This window comes from Sinocyclocheilus grahami, unplaced genomic scaffold (genome assembly GCF_001515645.1).
Source record: "Sinocyclocheilus grahami isolate Dianchi unplaced genomic scaffold, SAMN03320097.WGS_v1.1 scaffold2530.1, whole genome shotgun sequence".
NCBI lineage: Eukaryota > Metazoa > Chordata > Actinopteri > Cypriniformes > Cyprinidae > Sinocyclocheilus > Sinocyclocheilus grahami.
In genome coordinates, this window is record NW_015507709.1 from 13928 (window position 1) to 29828 (window position 15901).

Below are 15901 nucleotides of genomic sequence, written 5' to 3' on the forward strand. Positions count from 1 at the left end.
TTTTACAAACGACTTATTTGTCAGGTTAATCAGTTAAATCTATCAGTTCTAGTGATTGATGCCTGGTATAGTTACACAGAACTGCAGCAATGTGTAAAACATTATTAAAACAATTCTCCAGCATTCACAAGCTTTTTCGACGAGAAAAGACACAAGTACCGTGTGGTAAATCTGCGTAGCTGCGGACTTTCCCAGTGACTCGGGTTTCTTCCTTCATTACACCAGCAGGTGGCGGCAAGTGACTGATGAGCGAGTCTGAATCATTCACTGAACCGATTCCTTCGAACACGGTGATCCGTTCAGGAAAATAACTGGCAATATTACGCAAAACAGTGTGTTTTTCGAGCTCTGAAGCGTGCTACATAATGAAGACATACAGGACCAGGAATAATAATCACTTATCTAAAAAAGTTATAAAAAATACCTCCAACCTTTTTAAAATAATGTGTGGTATAAACTGTCTTGCGTCCAGACAGTTCATCTTGAAGTTCGTTGTCTGCTTATATCTCTCTAGCTGTTGGTGTTGTTTAATCCCTGTGGAGAAAACATGGGAATTTCATTTCAGAAACTTTTTTTTTTTTTTGCTTAATGTACATAACAAGACAGGGAACAACCAACAATGCAAGACACTTCCATTGAGACAAAGTTTACATTAAAGAAGAAATAATAATTTTACTTTACTTTACTTTTAGTCATTTAGTAGACGCTTTTATCCAAAGAAACTTACAAATAAGAAAAAGTAATTAAAACTAAAACTCTATAAAAACTATATATATATATATATACACATTTAAGAAAATAAAATAAATTAAATAAAATTACAAATGCATACAACAACATTTCAAAACTAAAACATTTAAATGAAAAAATATACAAACATACACACACACACATATATACACACACACATATATATATATATATATATAAACACAAGGAGCAAGGATGAAAACAAAGATGTAGTCGATGTAGACATTATAAAGAAAAAAGATTTCAGTTCAGAAACACATTCCTGCAGCACACCAAACACGGTTCACACATTTCGCGCACGCGCTCTAAACATCACGTACGTAACGGAGATTTGCGACGTCATGACGCAAGCCTCCGGCGCGAGAGCGGTGTTTTGGGCATGATCGCGCATAATAAGTAACGACCCGAGTTCAGCCGAGGACCCTGGAGCGAAGGTGAGTTATAAATTACCTTCAGATATCCATTACAGAGAAACACGGTGTTTGCAACGGTGTTGTTGACTGATTAAGACGCAAATCAGCAGTGAGCTCGCGCTGAAGCTGAAGCAGGTGAGGCAATGTGTCAGCTGCTATTAGTGATGGACGGATTTATTATTAAACACGCGACACATCAACACAGACGTTTGTTTGATTTGAAACAGGCTGGTATTTGTTGTGCAGTGATGTTTACTCTGTAAAGAATCCCGCTCTTTTCCTGCCATGTTGTTTTGCATGTTTGTTTACTTGTGTTGACAGTTCTGACCAACTAGCCAGAAGGCAAGTCTTTTAAGTTTTATGTATGTATTTTTTCCCCTGAAATTAGATGTTTTTATGTAATTGTAAAAAATAAAATGTATCACCCATATTTAAAACCAATGGCTGGTTGCATAAACTGCTTAGACTGCTGTTACAAGTCATTTTTTCTTTAAGACTGGTTGTAACTTTTTCAAGTTTGCTACATGAACATGTAAACTGGTTTATGCAGACGTTTAATGGACAATAAGTAAGTTTATACTAACTTTTAAGGCAAGTTATGTGACCAGCCAGTGTCAGGTTGCGGGTTCAAACCCCAGAAAGCCTAGAAACTAGAACTAACCAGTAATAAGTCATCTGTAAGATCTGCTATTTTGTTTTGTTTTATTAAGTGTAAATATGTAGCCAACCCCTTTATGAGGATGTTTAAAAATATTAACTAGAATTTTAAATTCATATTTGCAAAGACTATTTAAAATAATTTAATAATATTAAACATCTATTTTTTAAAATGCGTATTTTTTTTATTTAAAATATATATTTAAAAATACGTTTTCAGGATTCTTTGATGAATATAAAGTTCAAACGAACATCATTTATTTGAAATAGAAATATGTTGCAATGTTTATGGATTATGTAAATGCTGTATATAAATAGAAATGTATTGTCATTTTAATGCATCTTTGTTGAATGAAAGTATTATTTCTCACCTTTTGAATCACAGTTGATAGAGCTATGGTTCATGAAAATGTACTTTGTAAATATAATGATATAATGTTAAAATATGTTAAATGTAAAAAAAAAAATCCTTAAAATGGCCCTTCAAAAAGGCTTTATTTTCTAAAAAAAAAAAAATATATATATATATATATTTATTCAATTTTGATTTTATACATTTAAAATTCACACATATTCGTGTATGAGAGTGTGTATTGGTTAATAATAAACCGTCTCGTCACAGGACAGTGGGCTGGTATGTTGCCTGATAAAGATGGACCAAACGGCGGCGGAGGGGTCCAGAATGGCCCCGGGACAGAAGACCCTTCAGTGTCCCTATTCAGAGAATACCTGCGGCTGAAGACTGTCCACCCAGAGCCTGACTACGGTACCTCAGAGACCCTCTTACCTTGTCCTGCAGTATATAAAAGTGCAATTTCACCTTCTAGGTTTATGACTCGGGTTAACCTTTGCACAGGAATACATGTTAACCCCTACAACGTCTAGAATTTTTGCCTACGCTGGCAGTTTACTAGTTTTAAGACTAATTTGCCCTGAAACGTGTTGTAATGCATTACCAATGACACCCAAACAAAGTCCATTAGTTGATCTTTGATCAAGTGAGGTGATGATTACTTAATACAGTAAACTAGGAGTAGGTTAATCACTGTTTTTATACAAATTTAAGCTAAGTTGTTTGTTACAGTTTAGATTCAATTTTTGCAGAAATGCAGAAGAGTATTGAAGGCATACTGTACTTCATGTTGTTGAACAAAACTTCAGTGTATCGTCAAGTTAAGTTTACCACAGGCTTCATTTTACTCACAAATTGAAAAAAACCCCATTATAAATCCCCATAGGAACCAGCAGTGAATTAGTCCTCTGGGTTCTGCCGTCATACCTGCACCGCTCCATTCCAGCCGCTGCAGATATTTAGCTTTTACTCAGAGTTATGTTTTTACTAAATTTAATGATGCAACGCTTAAATATTTGGCAGCGGCTGTAAATCGCAATAGTTGCTAACAATGGATTCTAGTTACACAAAGTGAAAATAGCAGTATTTTTAGCAATTTACTAATACACTAAGTGCACATAGCTATAGATTCTACAAACCCGATTCCAAAAAAGTTGGGACACTGTACAAATTGTGAATAAAAACAGAGTGCAATGATGGTATGTTAAAATAGCAGGATTTTCTGCTATTTATAACATTTAATGCAAATAAAGGCAATTATCTGCACCTCAGTACTGTAGTACATTATAAAACAGTATGCAGTAATAACGTATTGAGTGTAAATTATCATTTTAATTCAAATTATTAAATGGATGCCACTTTATTGGGACAATAAAGCCCTCCCTACACATACTTTATTTTCACATTTTTGAGTATTTTCTTAATTTTTTATTGAAAATAAATGCCTTTCTGATGTGATATGAGATTTGAAAAGGGAGGAAAAACAGTTCAGCAAAAGGTGGGTTCGAACTCGGGTCGATCGCATTCAAAAGACTGCGGTAGCGCTTTACCACCTACCCCACTGGAGCTGATGATTGACAGCCGTCTTTTGGTAGGCAGAGTTAGTGTAAATACACACTCTTTAAATATTTAGTCGTGCATATATTGTAAATTGCACATAGCTGGTGCAACCCTGATCTGGTCTTTCCTGCAAACATCCCCAGAGTAAAGGATGCAAATAGGGATTAAAGAGTGTTTAGTTCAGTGGAATAATTCATGACATATTGTTCATTAATATGGGTGAAAAAAACCGCAAAACTGCAGTGTCTGGTGTCTTTTTCATAATGGATTGCACTTACATTATTTAGTTACATTACAATTACATTATTCTACAGACGGATATAAATAGAAAACAACTTTTGTCTCTGAAACTGAGGGATATTGATTATATGAAACGCAACCTTTGGTTGTCACAAATGCAAAGTTGCTGACTATCATGTCTGGGGCCAGTAAAGTAAATCTGCGTCTGTCAATCACTCATTGTCAGATGCTGCTGTAAGGTTCCTGGAGCGGATCGCAGAGGAGCTGGCTTTACCCATGAAGAAAGTTGAGGTATTGATATTAACTGCTGGATCTGTCTAACTCTAATCATGTTTTTCATCAATCACATCCATGTTAATTTAAACCTGCCCCTCAGGTGTGTCCAGGTCGAGTCGTTGCAATCATCACGTGGGTCGGCAGCCGGCCGGAGCTGAAGTCTGTGGTGCTGAACTCACACACTGATGTGGTTCCGGTTTATGAGGTACTGCTGTAACACGTCAGTCACTGTACAGATCACATAGCATGGGTCAGATCTCACTTAAAAACTGTGTTCCTGTCTGCTTCAGGAACACTGGAAGCATGATCCATTTGCTGCTGTTAAAGATGAGCATGGCAACATCTACGGCAGAGGATCTCAGGATATGAAATGTGTCACGATACAGTGAGTTTAAAACCAGCAACAAACTAAAAATTGTTAAAGGGGTCATATGACGCGATTTCAAGTTTTCCTTTGGAGCGTTACAAGCTGTTAAGATCTGATAAGATCTGTAAAGTTGCAAAGATTAAAGTCTCAAACTTGAAGAGGCATTATAAGTTAAGACTCGTCCACACCTTCCTAAAACGCCTCGTTTAAACGCACCCCCACAAATCTACATCACTGTGTGGGAAGAGTTGCATAACACCGCACAAATGTTTACGCAAGAAAGGCAGCGTAACTTTGATCCTCGCTGTAGTATTGTTGCTGACGCCGCCGTGTCGTGAGGATGCTGTGTGTTTCCAAATATGGTAAGGGGCGTGACATTTCCGTCTCACACTTGAGGTATTCGGCCAATCACAGCGCACTGGACAGCTGGCTAATCACAACACACCTCGCTTTTCAGACCGATGAGCTTTGTACAAATCGACGCATTTCAGAAAGGCTGAGCATAGAGGAGAAACAATAATGTACGGTATGTGGAAAATAATGTGTTTTTTTTTTACATTAAGCCACATAAAAACACATTGCAGTACACCAAATACACAAAATATTGTTATTTTAGCATCATCATATGACCCCTTTAAAACCTTTGACCTGGTAAGCCAGTGTTGTTATAGTAATACTGAGGTACTACTATAGTTACAGTTAAAGTTTATATTTTTATAAATTGTGGTCAAAACATGAACGTTTTGAGATGAAGTAAGAACATTAGCTTGAAATCTTTTGGAGTATTATCGGCATATATTTTCGATCATCGGCTATGGTTTGGTTGGGCACAAACAAACATAAGAAAAGCATAATCATTTGTTATCTAAATTGGATATGGAGTTTGCTTGTGTATTGAAGTTTTGTTTCTCTGCAGGTACATTGAAGCCATTCGCAGACTGAAGGCGGCTGGGAAGAGATTTTCTCGTACTATCCATTTAACATTTGTCCCAGGTCAGCTCACAACATAGTCGAAAATTTTAGCAACAGACCTTAAATGGGTTATGAACTGCCTCTATTTTTTATTTTGTACTGTTCTCTGAGGTCCACTTATAATGTTATCAAGATTTTTACATCAAAAATCATAATTTAGAAGTAATAGACAATTTTCTGTCCTGTTTTGACTCCCCTCATCAGAATGCTCTGATTGGATAGGTGTGGAGGATTGTAAACTCGTAAGTGAACACCCACTGCTATGATTGGCCAATAGTTGTGTATGTTTAACAGTGCACATTCCTCATAGATGAACGCTGCTGTGATTTAGATTCAAAATGCACAAATAACTCAATACATATCAAACGATCTGTAATAACAGACAAAGCAATAGTGACCATGTAATGAAAACAGTTACTCACACTTGTGTGTTGTGACATTACTGTTGGATCTAATATAGTCGGCACAGCATCAAATTTAGTTTAAATCTTACTGAAAATCCTGCATCGAATTGTGCCTTGTTTGTAAATGAATCCGTGGTAAAATAAAGTGAACAAAAGACAAGAGTTCTCACTGACGCCGTCTGGATCTTCATTAAAAATAAAGTTCATCCACTCTTTCGTAATGTTGGGATCAGAAGGAAGGCAATGCAAAGACTGTGTTTTTCCACAGCTTGGCACTGCACAGCATCTTGTTGTCTTCAGAGCATCTTTATCATTTGGTTTCTGTGTAGACCTGCATGTTTGTCTCTCGTAAACACTAGGCTACATGTGTGAATCAGTGGGCGGGACTAAACAGGCAGTGATTTAGAATCAGTGGGCGGGGCTGAAGTGGTAGCGATGTAGAAGCAGGTGTTGATCTTCTTCTGTGGAGGCGGTGCTTATCCACACTATTACATCATAGATTAGAACATTCCACAAGCTGTCGTTTTGGCCTGGCTTCAATATCTGTTTCATACTACCAATGAAGTTTTGAGTTGTGAAACTTACTGGATGTTTTTATAGCACAATGACCTCTTATATGTCAATAGATCAAGACAATTTTGGTTTCAATAGTTTGCAGGTGAAAATCATCCATTTACTGTTTTCAATAGTTTCAAACCAAGCAGCATTATGTCAGTAAAATTGAAACATGCAAAATATGTGTGAGGATATTTCGTCCTCACACAAAACTCCTGATCATGTGGATTTCTATTAAAATTACTAGATTTCACCATTTGTGAAAATTTGTCAAACATGGTTATGTGATTTCACCTTTATTTCTGGATTACGGCATATTTAATTGAAAACATAAATAAAAAGTCTACAAGAATTCTAGTCAAGTGAAAATATGTGACTAGATTCATGAAATACAATGGGAACAAATTTCTCCGTAAATTGATTGTAGAACTGATTATTGCATTGAATTCAATTCGTTTCATGAACACAAGCAGAACAAATTTGTGATAATCATTTGTAAATGAATACTTATGTATACTGTCAATGGAAATTTAACCAGTTTCATTTTAGCCAGATCAATTTTTTTATCTACCTTATTTTTGGTTGAATGGATGTAGCTATTTGTAAATTTAATGTGGGGTTTCTGGTCTCATCCACTTCCAGCTATTTTTAGCTGTATAAAACAGCTCATTTTGCTGCTTGATATTACACACTGGTGTTTCTTACCATATTATTTTAATGTATTGTCTAAATTATAAACACACTGGTTTGTAGTGCAAACAGTTTTACTGTTTACTGCACTTTGTTATTCTTCTCGTTATTTCACTACAGTGACTAATGAACCGTATGTCTCGCACATTCACAGAAAACAGCTTACTTCTGTGTTAAAAAATAAGGTGGTAAAAATTGACCCTGAATTGTAGTTAACTTTAATACAAGTTTTCCGTATTATTGCACAACATTTAAAAACATTTCTGGAAGTAAAATGTGATTTTGAATGGCGTTTCACATTGGTTTTATGCAATGTCTAATTTTCACAAACATGTTTTCCTGAGTATTTTTTGTATACTAGAATTTTAAGTATATAGTATGTATGTAATACCAGTTTTTCACTGGCTCACTGACACCAAGACAATAACACAACTTATCTCTAGACACTATGTCTGTCCCTCACATCCTCATTTTCATTTGTAGCTAATTAAACATTGAGTAACAAAGATCCATTGGTGCTTTTGTATCCGTTATGACCAGTTCTGCAATATTAGCCACTTTGCCTACAAATTTATGGTGTTTTTAATGTTTTTGACAGATGAGGAGGTTGGTGGTCACAAAGGAATGGAGACATTTGTGAAGCACCCTGAATTTCAAAAGCTGAACATTGGTTTTGCCCTTGATGAAGGTAAACAAACCGGCAGATTCAGTCTTCTAGTTGTTGTAGTTGCTTTAGTATTCTCAGGTTTTCTCAGAATTGCAGACTTGATTTTAACAGAGTGAGGGGTGAATTCATTAAACGGTTAAACTGTTTTAGCACCACTCTGAACAGAAAGACACAAACTGCGCTCCCCTATACTCAAGCTCATCCGTGAAACATTGCAGCATTCACATACAATACAGTACCATTCAATCTTCATACAATTCCGTTTTTAAACTAAAACATGTATGCACTAATATTAAAGAGAGTTTTTGGCTGTTTTATTTGTTTACAGGTTTGGCAAACCCAACCAATGCCTATACTGTCTTCTATGGAGAAAGGAACCCCTGGTGTGAGTATCACATTTGCCAGTAGCCACATTTACTCTGTGTGTGTGTGTGTGTGTGTGTGTGTGTGTGTGTGTGTGTGTGTGTGTTTATGTGGTTAGAGGACGCTTCTGAACGGTTGTGTATTGTTTTAGCCGTAAGAGAAAAAAACCCTAATATACACCTTTGTACAGTTGATTAAACATTAACGCCTTCATGTGTGACCGTTACATAGTGTCAAACTCTGTGTGTGTGTGTGTGTGTATGTTTATGTGGTTTGAGGACACAAATTTGTATAATAACATGGGTATGACATAGGTATTACAACGAGAAGGTGATTTATGAGGACATTTTCAGTGTCCCCGTAATTCAAAAGGCTTATAAATAATTCAAAATGAGTTTTTTTGAAAATCTAAAAATGCAGAAAGTTTCCTGTGAGGGGTAGGTTTAGGGGTAGGGTTGGTGTAGGGCAATAGAAAATACGGTTTGTACAGTATAAAAACCATTACGCCTATGGAGAGTCCTCATAAACCATAAAAACAAACCTGAGTGTGTGTGTGTGTGTGTTAACAAACATGTGCTCTGTCCTGCAGGGATCACAGTCCGCTGTCCAGGAAGTCCAGGTCATGGTTCCAGGTTTGTGGAGAACACAGCAGCAGAGAAACTAGTGAGTGTGTTCAGAATGTAATGTGGCCAAACTTTTTTTTTTTCCTGCATGGACAAATTAATTTGATCAAAAATAAAAACATTCATAATGGTGCAAAAGATTTCTTTTTCAAATAAATGCTATTTTTTTAACTTCAACATAGAATTCTGAAGTTCGAAATATTCGAAATATCCGGCGGTGCAACTGTTCTCAACATTGCTAATAATCAGGGGCCGGATTCATGAAACATTCTCAAGAAAAAGTCTTCTTAACTGCCATTTTCTTCTTATTTTTCAACTTAAGAAAAAAATTCAGTTTTTTATATTCCCAAAAAAATCTTCTTAAGAATGTTCTTATCTTTTTTCTTAAGATTGCTCATAAGACAAATCTTAAGACGATTTCAAATTCTTGAAAAGAAGCTTCTTAAAAATCATCCTAAATAACTTCGTAAAGTTAGGATAGCCCCAGACTTGTCTTAAATCCCAAATAGTAAGAATGATTTATTTATTTATACACCATGTCTACACCGGACGTGAGCAAAATACTGTAGAACCCATTATAATCACGCTGTCTACACTGGATGTGCCAATTTCGTGTATGAGTATAGAAGCCATATGCTTACAACTGCCATCAATTGAGGCGTCACGAAATTCTGAAATTATCGTACAATATGGGATTTTATTATTGTACATTGTACAGAGGTCAAAATTATCGTACAAATATTAGTGCGTCTTCAGCCATTTATTCTTCTTAAGAAAAAAATTAAGATGTTCTTAGGAAACCTTTTTAATTTTTCAAGATTTGCTCTTAAAAACATTCTTACGAACTTCGTGGAATTTATCTTAAGAATATTCTTAACTTATTTCTTAAGATGATGTTGGTGAATCCGCCCCCAGAAATGTTTCTTGAACAGCAAATCAGCATATCAGAATGATTTCTGAAGGATCTTGTGAGATTCTTGTAAATTAAGTAATATCTTCTCTTATTTGTGAGTGCACAGCATACAGACGTTGAACTATTCGAAACAAAACTCTTTCAAAATGTATAATAGTTGTACATGCAGTTTTCATTTTTATTCTCCTATTAATTGACAAACTACATTAAATGTGTGTACTATTAAAAAAAACAGCAATATTTAAAATGAACAAATTAAGGCAAAAGGTTGTTTATATTAAATTGCAAGTAACTTATATGCATTTTAACTTAAAATCATGAAGTCTATTTTTATCCTGTTTCTGATGCATCTGTCTGTGTTGTGTCCACAGCGGCGAGTTATAAACTCCTTCCTGGAGTTCAGAGAGAAAGAGAAACACCGGTGAGCTTCATTCTCAATCTGTGTTCTGAACATCTGGTTAAAGGAGATCTGTTAAACGTTAAACTACACCTGTGTGTGATTTCCAGGCTGAACACCAATGAGTGTTTTACTCTGGGTGATGTCACCACTGTTAACATGACCATGGTGAAAGGGGGTGTGGCTTACAACGTGATTCCAGCGGAAATGGATGTCAGCTTTGACTTGAGAATCCCACCCACCGTTAACCTGCAGGTGTGTATCTGGACCATTACATGGTATCCGAACACGAGTTCAGTTACACCCCCCTCCCTTTGCAAGTCTCTTTTTATTTTCATTAAATTATTTGGCTTTGAACTGATTCTTTCGCCATGTGTCACTACCGATTCTGTTCACTGTACAGGAGTTTGAAGAGAAGATAAAAGCCTGGTGTAAAGAAGCTGGTGAGGACGTGACATATGATTTTGCACAGGTCAGATTTATTTTTACACACCAAACACAATTCCATCTGGCCTGATCTCACATCTGGTAATTTCATGTGTCTGCCAGGAGACTATGGCCACATACACACTGTAGAGATTCAGGAGTGACACCTACATTTAAATACGGGGGTGAATTATCGAAATTATCGTCAGAACTTGCTCTCGAAACTGCTATGATTTACATCATGCTAACCGTTGCATGTGGCATCTTGCACATTTGGTCTCCCTTTTTAATTTTACATTGAACAAAGACTTATGTTTGGCGATTTTAAAGGGGTGGTTCATTGCGATTTAAATTTTTTGTGTAATGTTGCTGTTTGAGCATAAACAATATCTGCAAAGTTACGAAGCTGAAAGTTCAATGCAAATGGAGATATCGTCTTTTAAAATTCTGGCAGTTTAATGCCTACAGAAATGGCTGGTAGGGACTACAACAAGTTACTTCCCGGGTTCGTGACATCACAAACCCAGATAAACCCCGCCCTCGGGACAAGGGAGCAAAGGGGGCGAGGCCATGCTGCGCTGTTTTAGAGAAGAGGAAGAGAAAACTAGAGGTGTACGTAAAAATCTGTTCATATAGGAATTGCTGTCTGTCTTCTAATGATTCTAATGGATTCACAAGATTCAAAATTTATTGAAAGCTGTATTAAAGCTTTAATCTTGATAAAACTGTATATTAAAAGCTAACATTTACAAATAACAGCGTATCTAAAAGTATGAGACAACAACAAACAAAAAACATAGGCCTACCATTAAAAGCCGTGCTTGCACAGGTTCTGCACGATCCTCTTCAATAATATCCTCTGCTTCTCAATCGGGCTCAAACTGATAAGCGATATTAACGATGCCGATGTTTACAATACAACGTGTTCCAACGTGCCGCTGAGGTGAGGGGCGGGACGTTAAGAAGCACAATAGAGATGGTTTAGCCAATCACAACACACTGGGCTAGCTAACCAATCAGAGCCCATCGCCTATTTCTGAGGGAGGGGCTTCATAAAAAAAGGAAATTGATCAGCACGTTGTTCACAGAAGGGACAGAGTGGTGTGGAATAAAGGTAAATTATGTGAAAAAATTGTGTTTTTTGAAAAACGAAGCATTAACACGTTAGACTGCACCCCATAAACACAATCAAGCCTAGAAAACAACCACTGAATCACCCCTTTAACTAAACCACAGAGTCATCGTGTTTTGTTTATATTCGGAAGCATGCGCTCTTGAACGGTTGCCATGTCCACTTATTATAAGCAATGCTTATTAAGCGTCTTTGGGTTTGTTGTTTGGGCTCAGCTCCTAAAGTGACCCAGTTAATAAAGTAGGCAGGTGAAGGTTGCAATATATATATATATATATACAGTGGGTACGGAAAGTATTCAGACCCCCTTAAATTTTTCACTCTGTTATATTGCAGCCATTTGCTAAAATCATTTGTTAATATTTTTTCCTCATTAATGTACACACAGCACCCCATATTGACAGAAAAACACAGAATTGTTGACAGTTTTGCAGATTTATTAAAAAAGAAAAACTGAAATATCACATGGTCCTAAGTATTCAGACCCTTTGCTGTGACACTCATATATTTATCTCAGGTGCTGTCCATTTCTTCTGATCATCCTTGAGATGGTTCTACACCTTCATTTGAGTTCAGCTGTGTTTGATTATACTGATTGGACTTGATTAGGAAAGCCACACACCTGTCTATTTAAGACCTTACAGCTCACAGTGCATGTCAGAGCAAATGAGAATCATGAGGTCAAAGGAACTGCCTGAAGAGCTCAGAGACAGAATTGTGGCAAGGCACAGATCTGACCAAGGTTACAAAAACATTTCTGCTGCACTTAAGGTTCCTAAGAGCACAGTGGCCTCCATAATCCTTAAATGGAAGACGTTTGGCTAAACTGAGCTATCGGGGGAGAAGAGCCTTGGTGAAAAAACCAGGCACTGCTCATCACCTGTCCAATACAGTCCCAACAGCAAGATCTGGCAACACTACTGAGTCAAAACCTTCCCTGTGATTTCTTGCACCCCACATAAAGACACAACTCCGATACGCTTTTAAATATAACATTAAAAACTAGTTGCTCAGTTTGTTTCCGTACACATTGCATAGTTGTGGTAAATGCGGGAGTCAGTCTTCCTGTAAATTACTAAACTGTGTGTGTACAAGCTCAAGAGACTCAAATGATTTGGGTTTAAAGGGGTCCTATTATGCTTTTTCACTTTTTCAACTTTAGTTAGTCTGTAATGTTGCTGTTTGAGCATAAAAAAGATCTGCAAAGTTACAAAGCTCAAAGTCCACTTCAAAAGGAGATATTTTATTTAACAGAAATCACTTTTCAAAAACTACAACGAACGACTCGTTTGGACTACGACGCATATTTTCCGGGACACACTGGCCCAGCTAACCAGTCACGGCACACACTGGCCCAGCTAACCAGTCACAGCACACACTGGCCCAGCTAACCAGTCACAGCACACACTGGCCCAGCTAACACAGCACATTTCGTATTTCAGAAAGCGGGCCTTCATTTGATACAGGAACTATTTGAGCCGTTCATGCCAGACTGTGGAGAGAGGTGTTGTAATAATGTAAAATATGTGAAAAATAATGTGATTTTCGAACAACCTAGTATGAGAGCCTGTTCTAGTACACCCCCAAAACAATATCAAGACTTTGTAAAAGAGCATAATAGGACCCCTTTAAATCTGTTGCCTTTTTCTGCTCTTCAGAAACACATGGACCAGAATTTCACGTCTACAGAGGAGAGCGACCCCTGGTGGCACGCATTTAGCTCCACCTGCAAAGCCATGTGAGGGGAAAAAGTAGTTTGTTCTAAAGTTTTGTGAGCCTCTAGTTTTAGTTGAACACGTGCAGACACGTGACTCTATGCGTTTCATGACAGGAACGTGACTCTTCAAAAGGAAATCTTCCCTGCTGCCACAGACAGCCGCTTCATCAGGGAAGTAAGTCGATTTCACTTCTGTCTGCAGACACAAACAACCTGACACATCGTCTAAAGAAAATCTAAAATATACCTGAAGATGTCATTTATTCCTTTGATTTCAAAGCTGAATTTACTCAGCATCATTACTCCAGTCTTCAGTGTCACATGATCCTTCAGAAATCGTTCTTAATATGCTGATTTGCTGCTCAAGAAACATTTTAACTGTATAGATATTTAAAATCATACTGACCCTAAACTAGTGTATTTCATTAATTTTGTATGTTATATCCCTCCGTAGGGGAGTTCCTATTAATAATATTGTGAATTGTGTTTTTGTAGGAGGGTCTTCCTGCCATTGGCTTCTCTCCGATGAATCTCACTCCCATCCTGCTTCACGATCATAACGAGTATCTGAATGAGCAGGTGTTCCTGCGGGGCATCCAGGTGTACGAGCGTCTGGTCCCGGCTCTGGCCAGTGTGCCGCCTCTGAGCGGAGAAGAGTAGAGGATCTCACTCCTCCTCTCCTGCTTCAGTCTCTCACAGCTGCTTCTGCTCCTCGCGGTTCTGAGTAAAGGTGCTGATTTCCGCACAAATGTATCTGCCATAACACCAAAGAATGGGCTGATCCCATATAATGAAGGTCACCGTTATGCTTGCTTTAACTCAGGAGCTGCTTTCTTTCAATAACATCTTAGAAATGCTTTTAAGTCTTATTTGTTAGCTGATATCCACAATTAGGAGCTGATATGAACTGTTGTTTTAATTCATAAAGTGTAAATTTAACACACTTAAATTAGGCAGTTTGTCTCATATATGAAAAAAAAGAAAATGATTTCAGAGACTGAAACTGTATAGCTGTGCTTGCCATAGATGTATTATATTTTTTAATACAAATGATTTTGATGCAAACGTAGTTATATATACACTGAAAATGCGTATGGTTCATTGATTACTATGAGACTTATATTGCACAGTAACTACAATTAGAATGAGTCACATTTCATGATTTCATGTTTTCTGATTTTTGAAGTTACCTCAAACCTTTTTTTTTGGACACGTCAAAGTCAAAATGTGGTAGACTGGTGCTACTTTGCCCTCCTGATTAAAAAGTTAATAGGTAGCATATATCAAAGCTATCTGAAGTGATTAGTATTATTATTTTTATTACATGGAGACTGACTTCAAATAATAAAAAAATATGGCTTTAAAGGTTAAATTTAAGGGGATGTGTATTTTTCACCACTTTCCATAGATAGTGATAGATAAACTAGGAAACAAAATTTTTTTTTTACACTATTCATAGTTAAAAAACAAAACAAAAAAACAGCTTGACTTTGCTTATTGTAAACAAACAGCCTCAACACATTTAACTAAACATTTCCAGTATTTTAGAGTGACATTAACAAGAACAAAGTGTTTTATCTGTCTGTTTTCAAAAGTTCCAAGAACAATAATATAGTAATATAACTCATCATGGGTTATAGGACAGCTTTGTGTGAACAAACACACGTTAAAACAAATTGAAACCCACCAATTTGTCCATTCTGAGCTCCTGCAGCAGAGCATGTGGTTCCCTTTCAAGCGATCACTCAACATTGCGAAGCATCGCTGTGGGAACGCCTCCCCTTCTCCGAAATCCTGAAACCTTATAGGATAACAGCAGTTCAGTAAACTGGCCAATTGTCGCTAATCTATGCAAATACTGACAAGCCTGTGGGCAGTATAAATGCAGCGAGTGCAACAATTGTCTCAGAATCTTCTCCACTGTCAAAGGCACACCAGAGGATACTACAACTACTTTACAGCATCTGATGGCCAGCGGACCCTCACGAGCACTGTCTGGGACTGGCCTATGCTGAGGCTGCTTCTCTGAGTCTGACTGCATGCGCTGAAACTGACTTGCTGCTGCTTGTTTAGAGGGCTCAGAGGAACATCAGTTGTGGCGTTATGGGGATGAGGCCCACTGCCACCAGCGAGCCGCTGGTGAGCCCACCCTAGTTGTTACTATATCTTCAGCGATTCATTTGAATCATTATCTCTCCACTCAGTCATGTGAGAGATGTTCTGCCTTTTATGCTATAACTGACCTATTATTGCCTGACATGTCTCCTCCTATGCAGGAACAGGCTTTTTAATTGTTTCAATCAGAAATGTTTGTCTAATCTTACTGCTCCTTTAAAACCCAAATGTATCGTTACTAAACTGCAACCATGGCTTAACGATTCAACTAAATTGCTCAGAAACGCTTGAATGTGGGGGGGGGTGGGGGGG

The 15901-nt window shown here is 37.3% G+C and overlaps 1 protein-coding gene across 3 annotated transcripts; it reads left to right on the forward strand.

Annotated features, from left to right (window-relative positions):
• The first annotated feature begins 1074 nt into the window (after positions 1–1074).
• Positions 1075–14827, forward strand: LOC107575257 (aminoacylase-1A-like). 3 transcript variants are annotated; one of them, XM_016261669.1, is made up of 15 exons: positions 1075–1184; positions 2443–2586; positions 4199–4263; positions 4349–4453; positions 4539–4633; positions 5532–5608; positions 7835–7924; positions 8232–8288; positions 8856–8929; positions 10174–10223; positions 10310–10454; positions 10603–10671; positions 13416–13495; positions 13589–13649; positions 13970–14827. In XM_016261669.1, the coding sequence occupies exons 2-15, from the start codon at positions 2457–2459 to the stop codon at positions 14132–14134; spliced, it is 1263 nt and encodes a 420-aa protein (XP_016117155.1). In that variant the 5' UTR covers positions 1075–1184; positions 2443–2456; the 3' UTR covers positions 14135–14827. The 3 variants fall into 3 exon arrangements, with proteins under 3 accessions (XP_016117155.1, XP_016117157.1, XP_016117156.1); XM_016261671.1 differs by having other exon boundaries at positions 1075–1179; positions 2438–2586; XM_016261670.1 differs by lacking the exon at positions 1075–1184 and adding an exon at positions 1191–1298.
• Positions 14828–15901: the final 1074 nt, after the last annotated feature.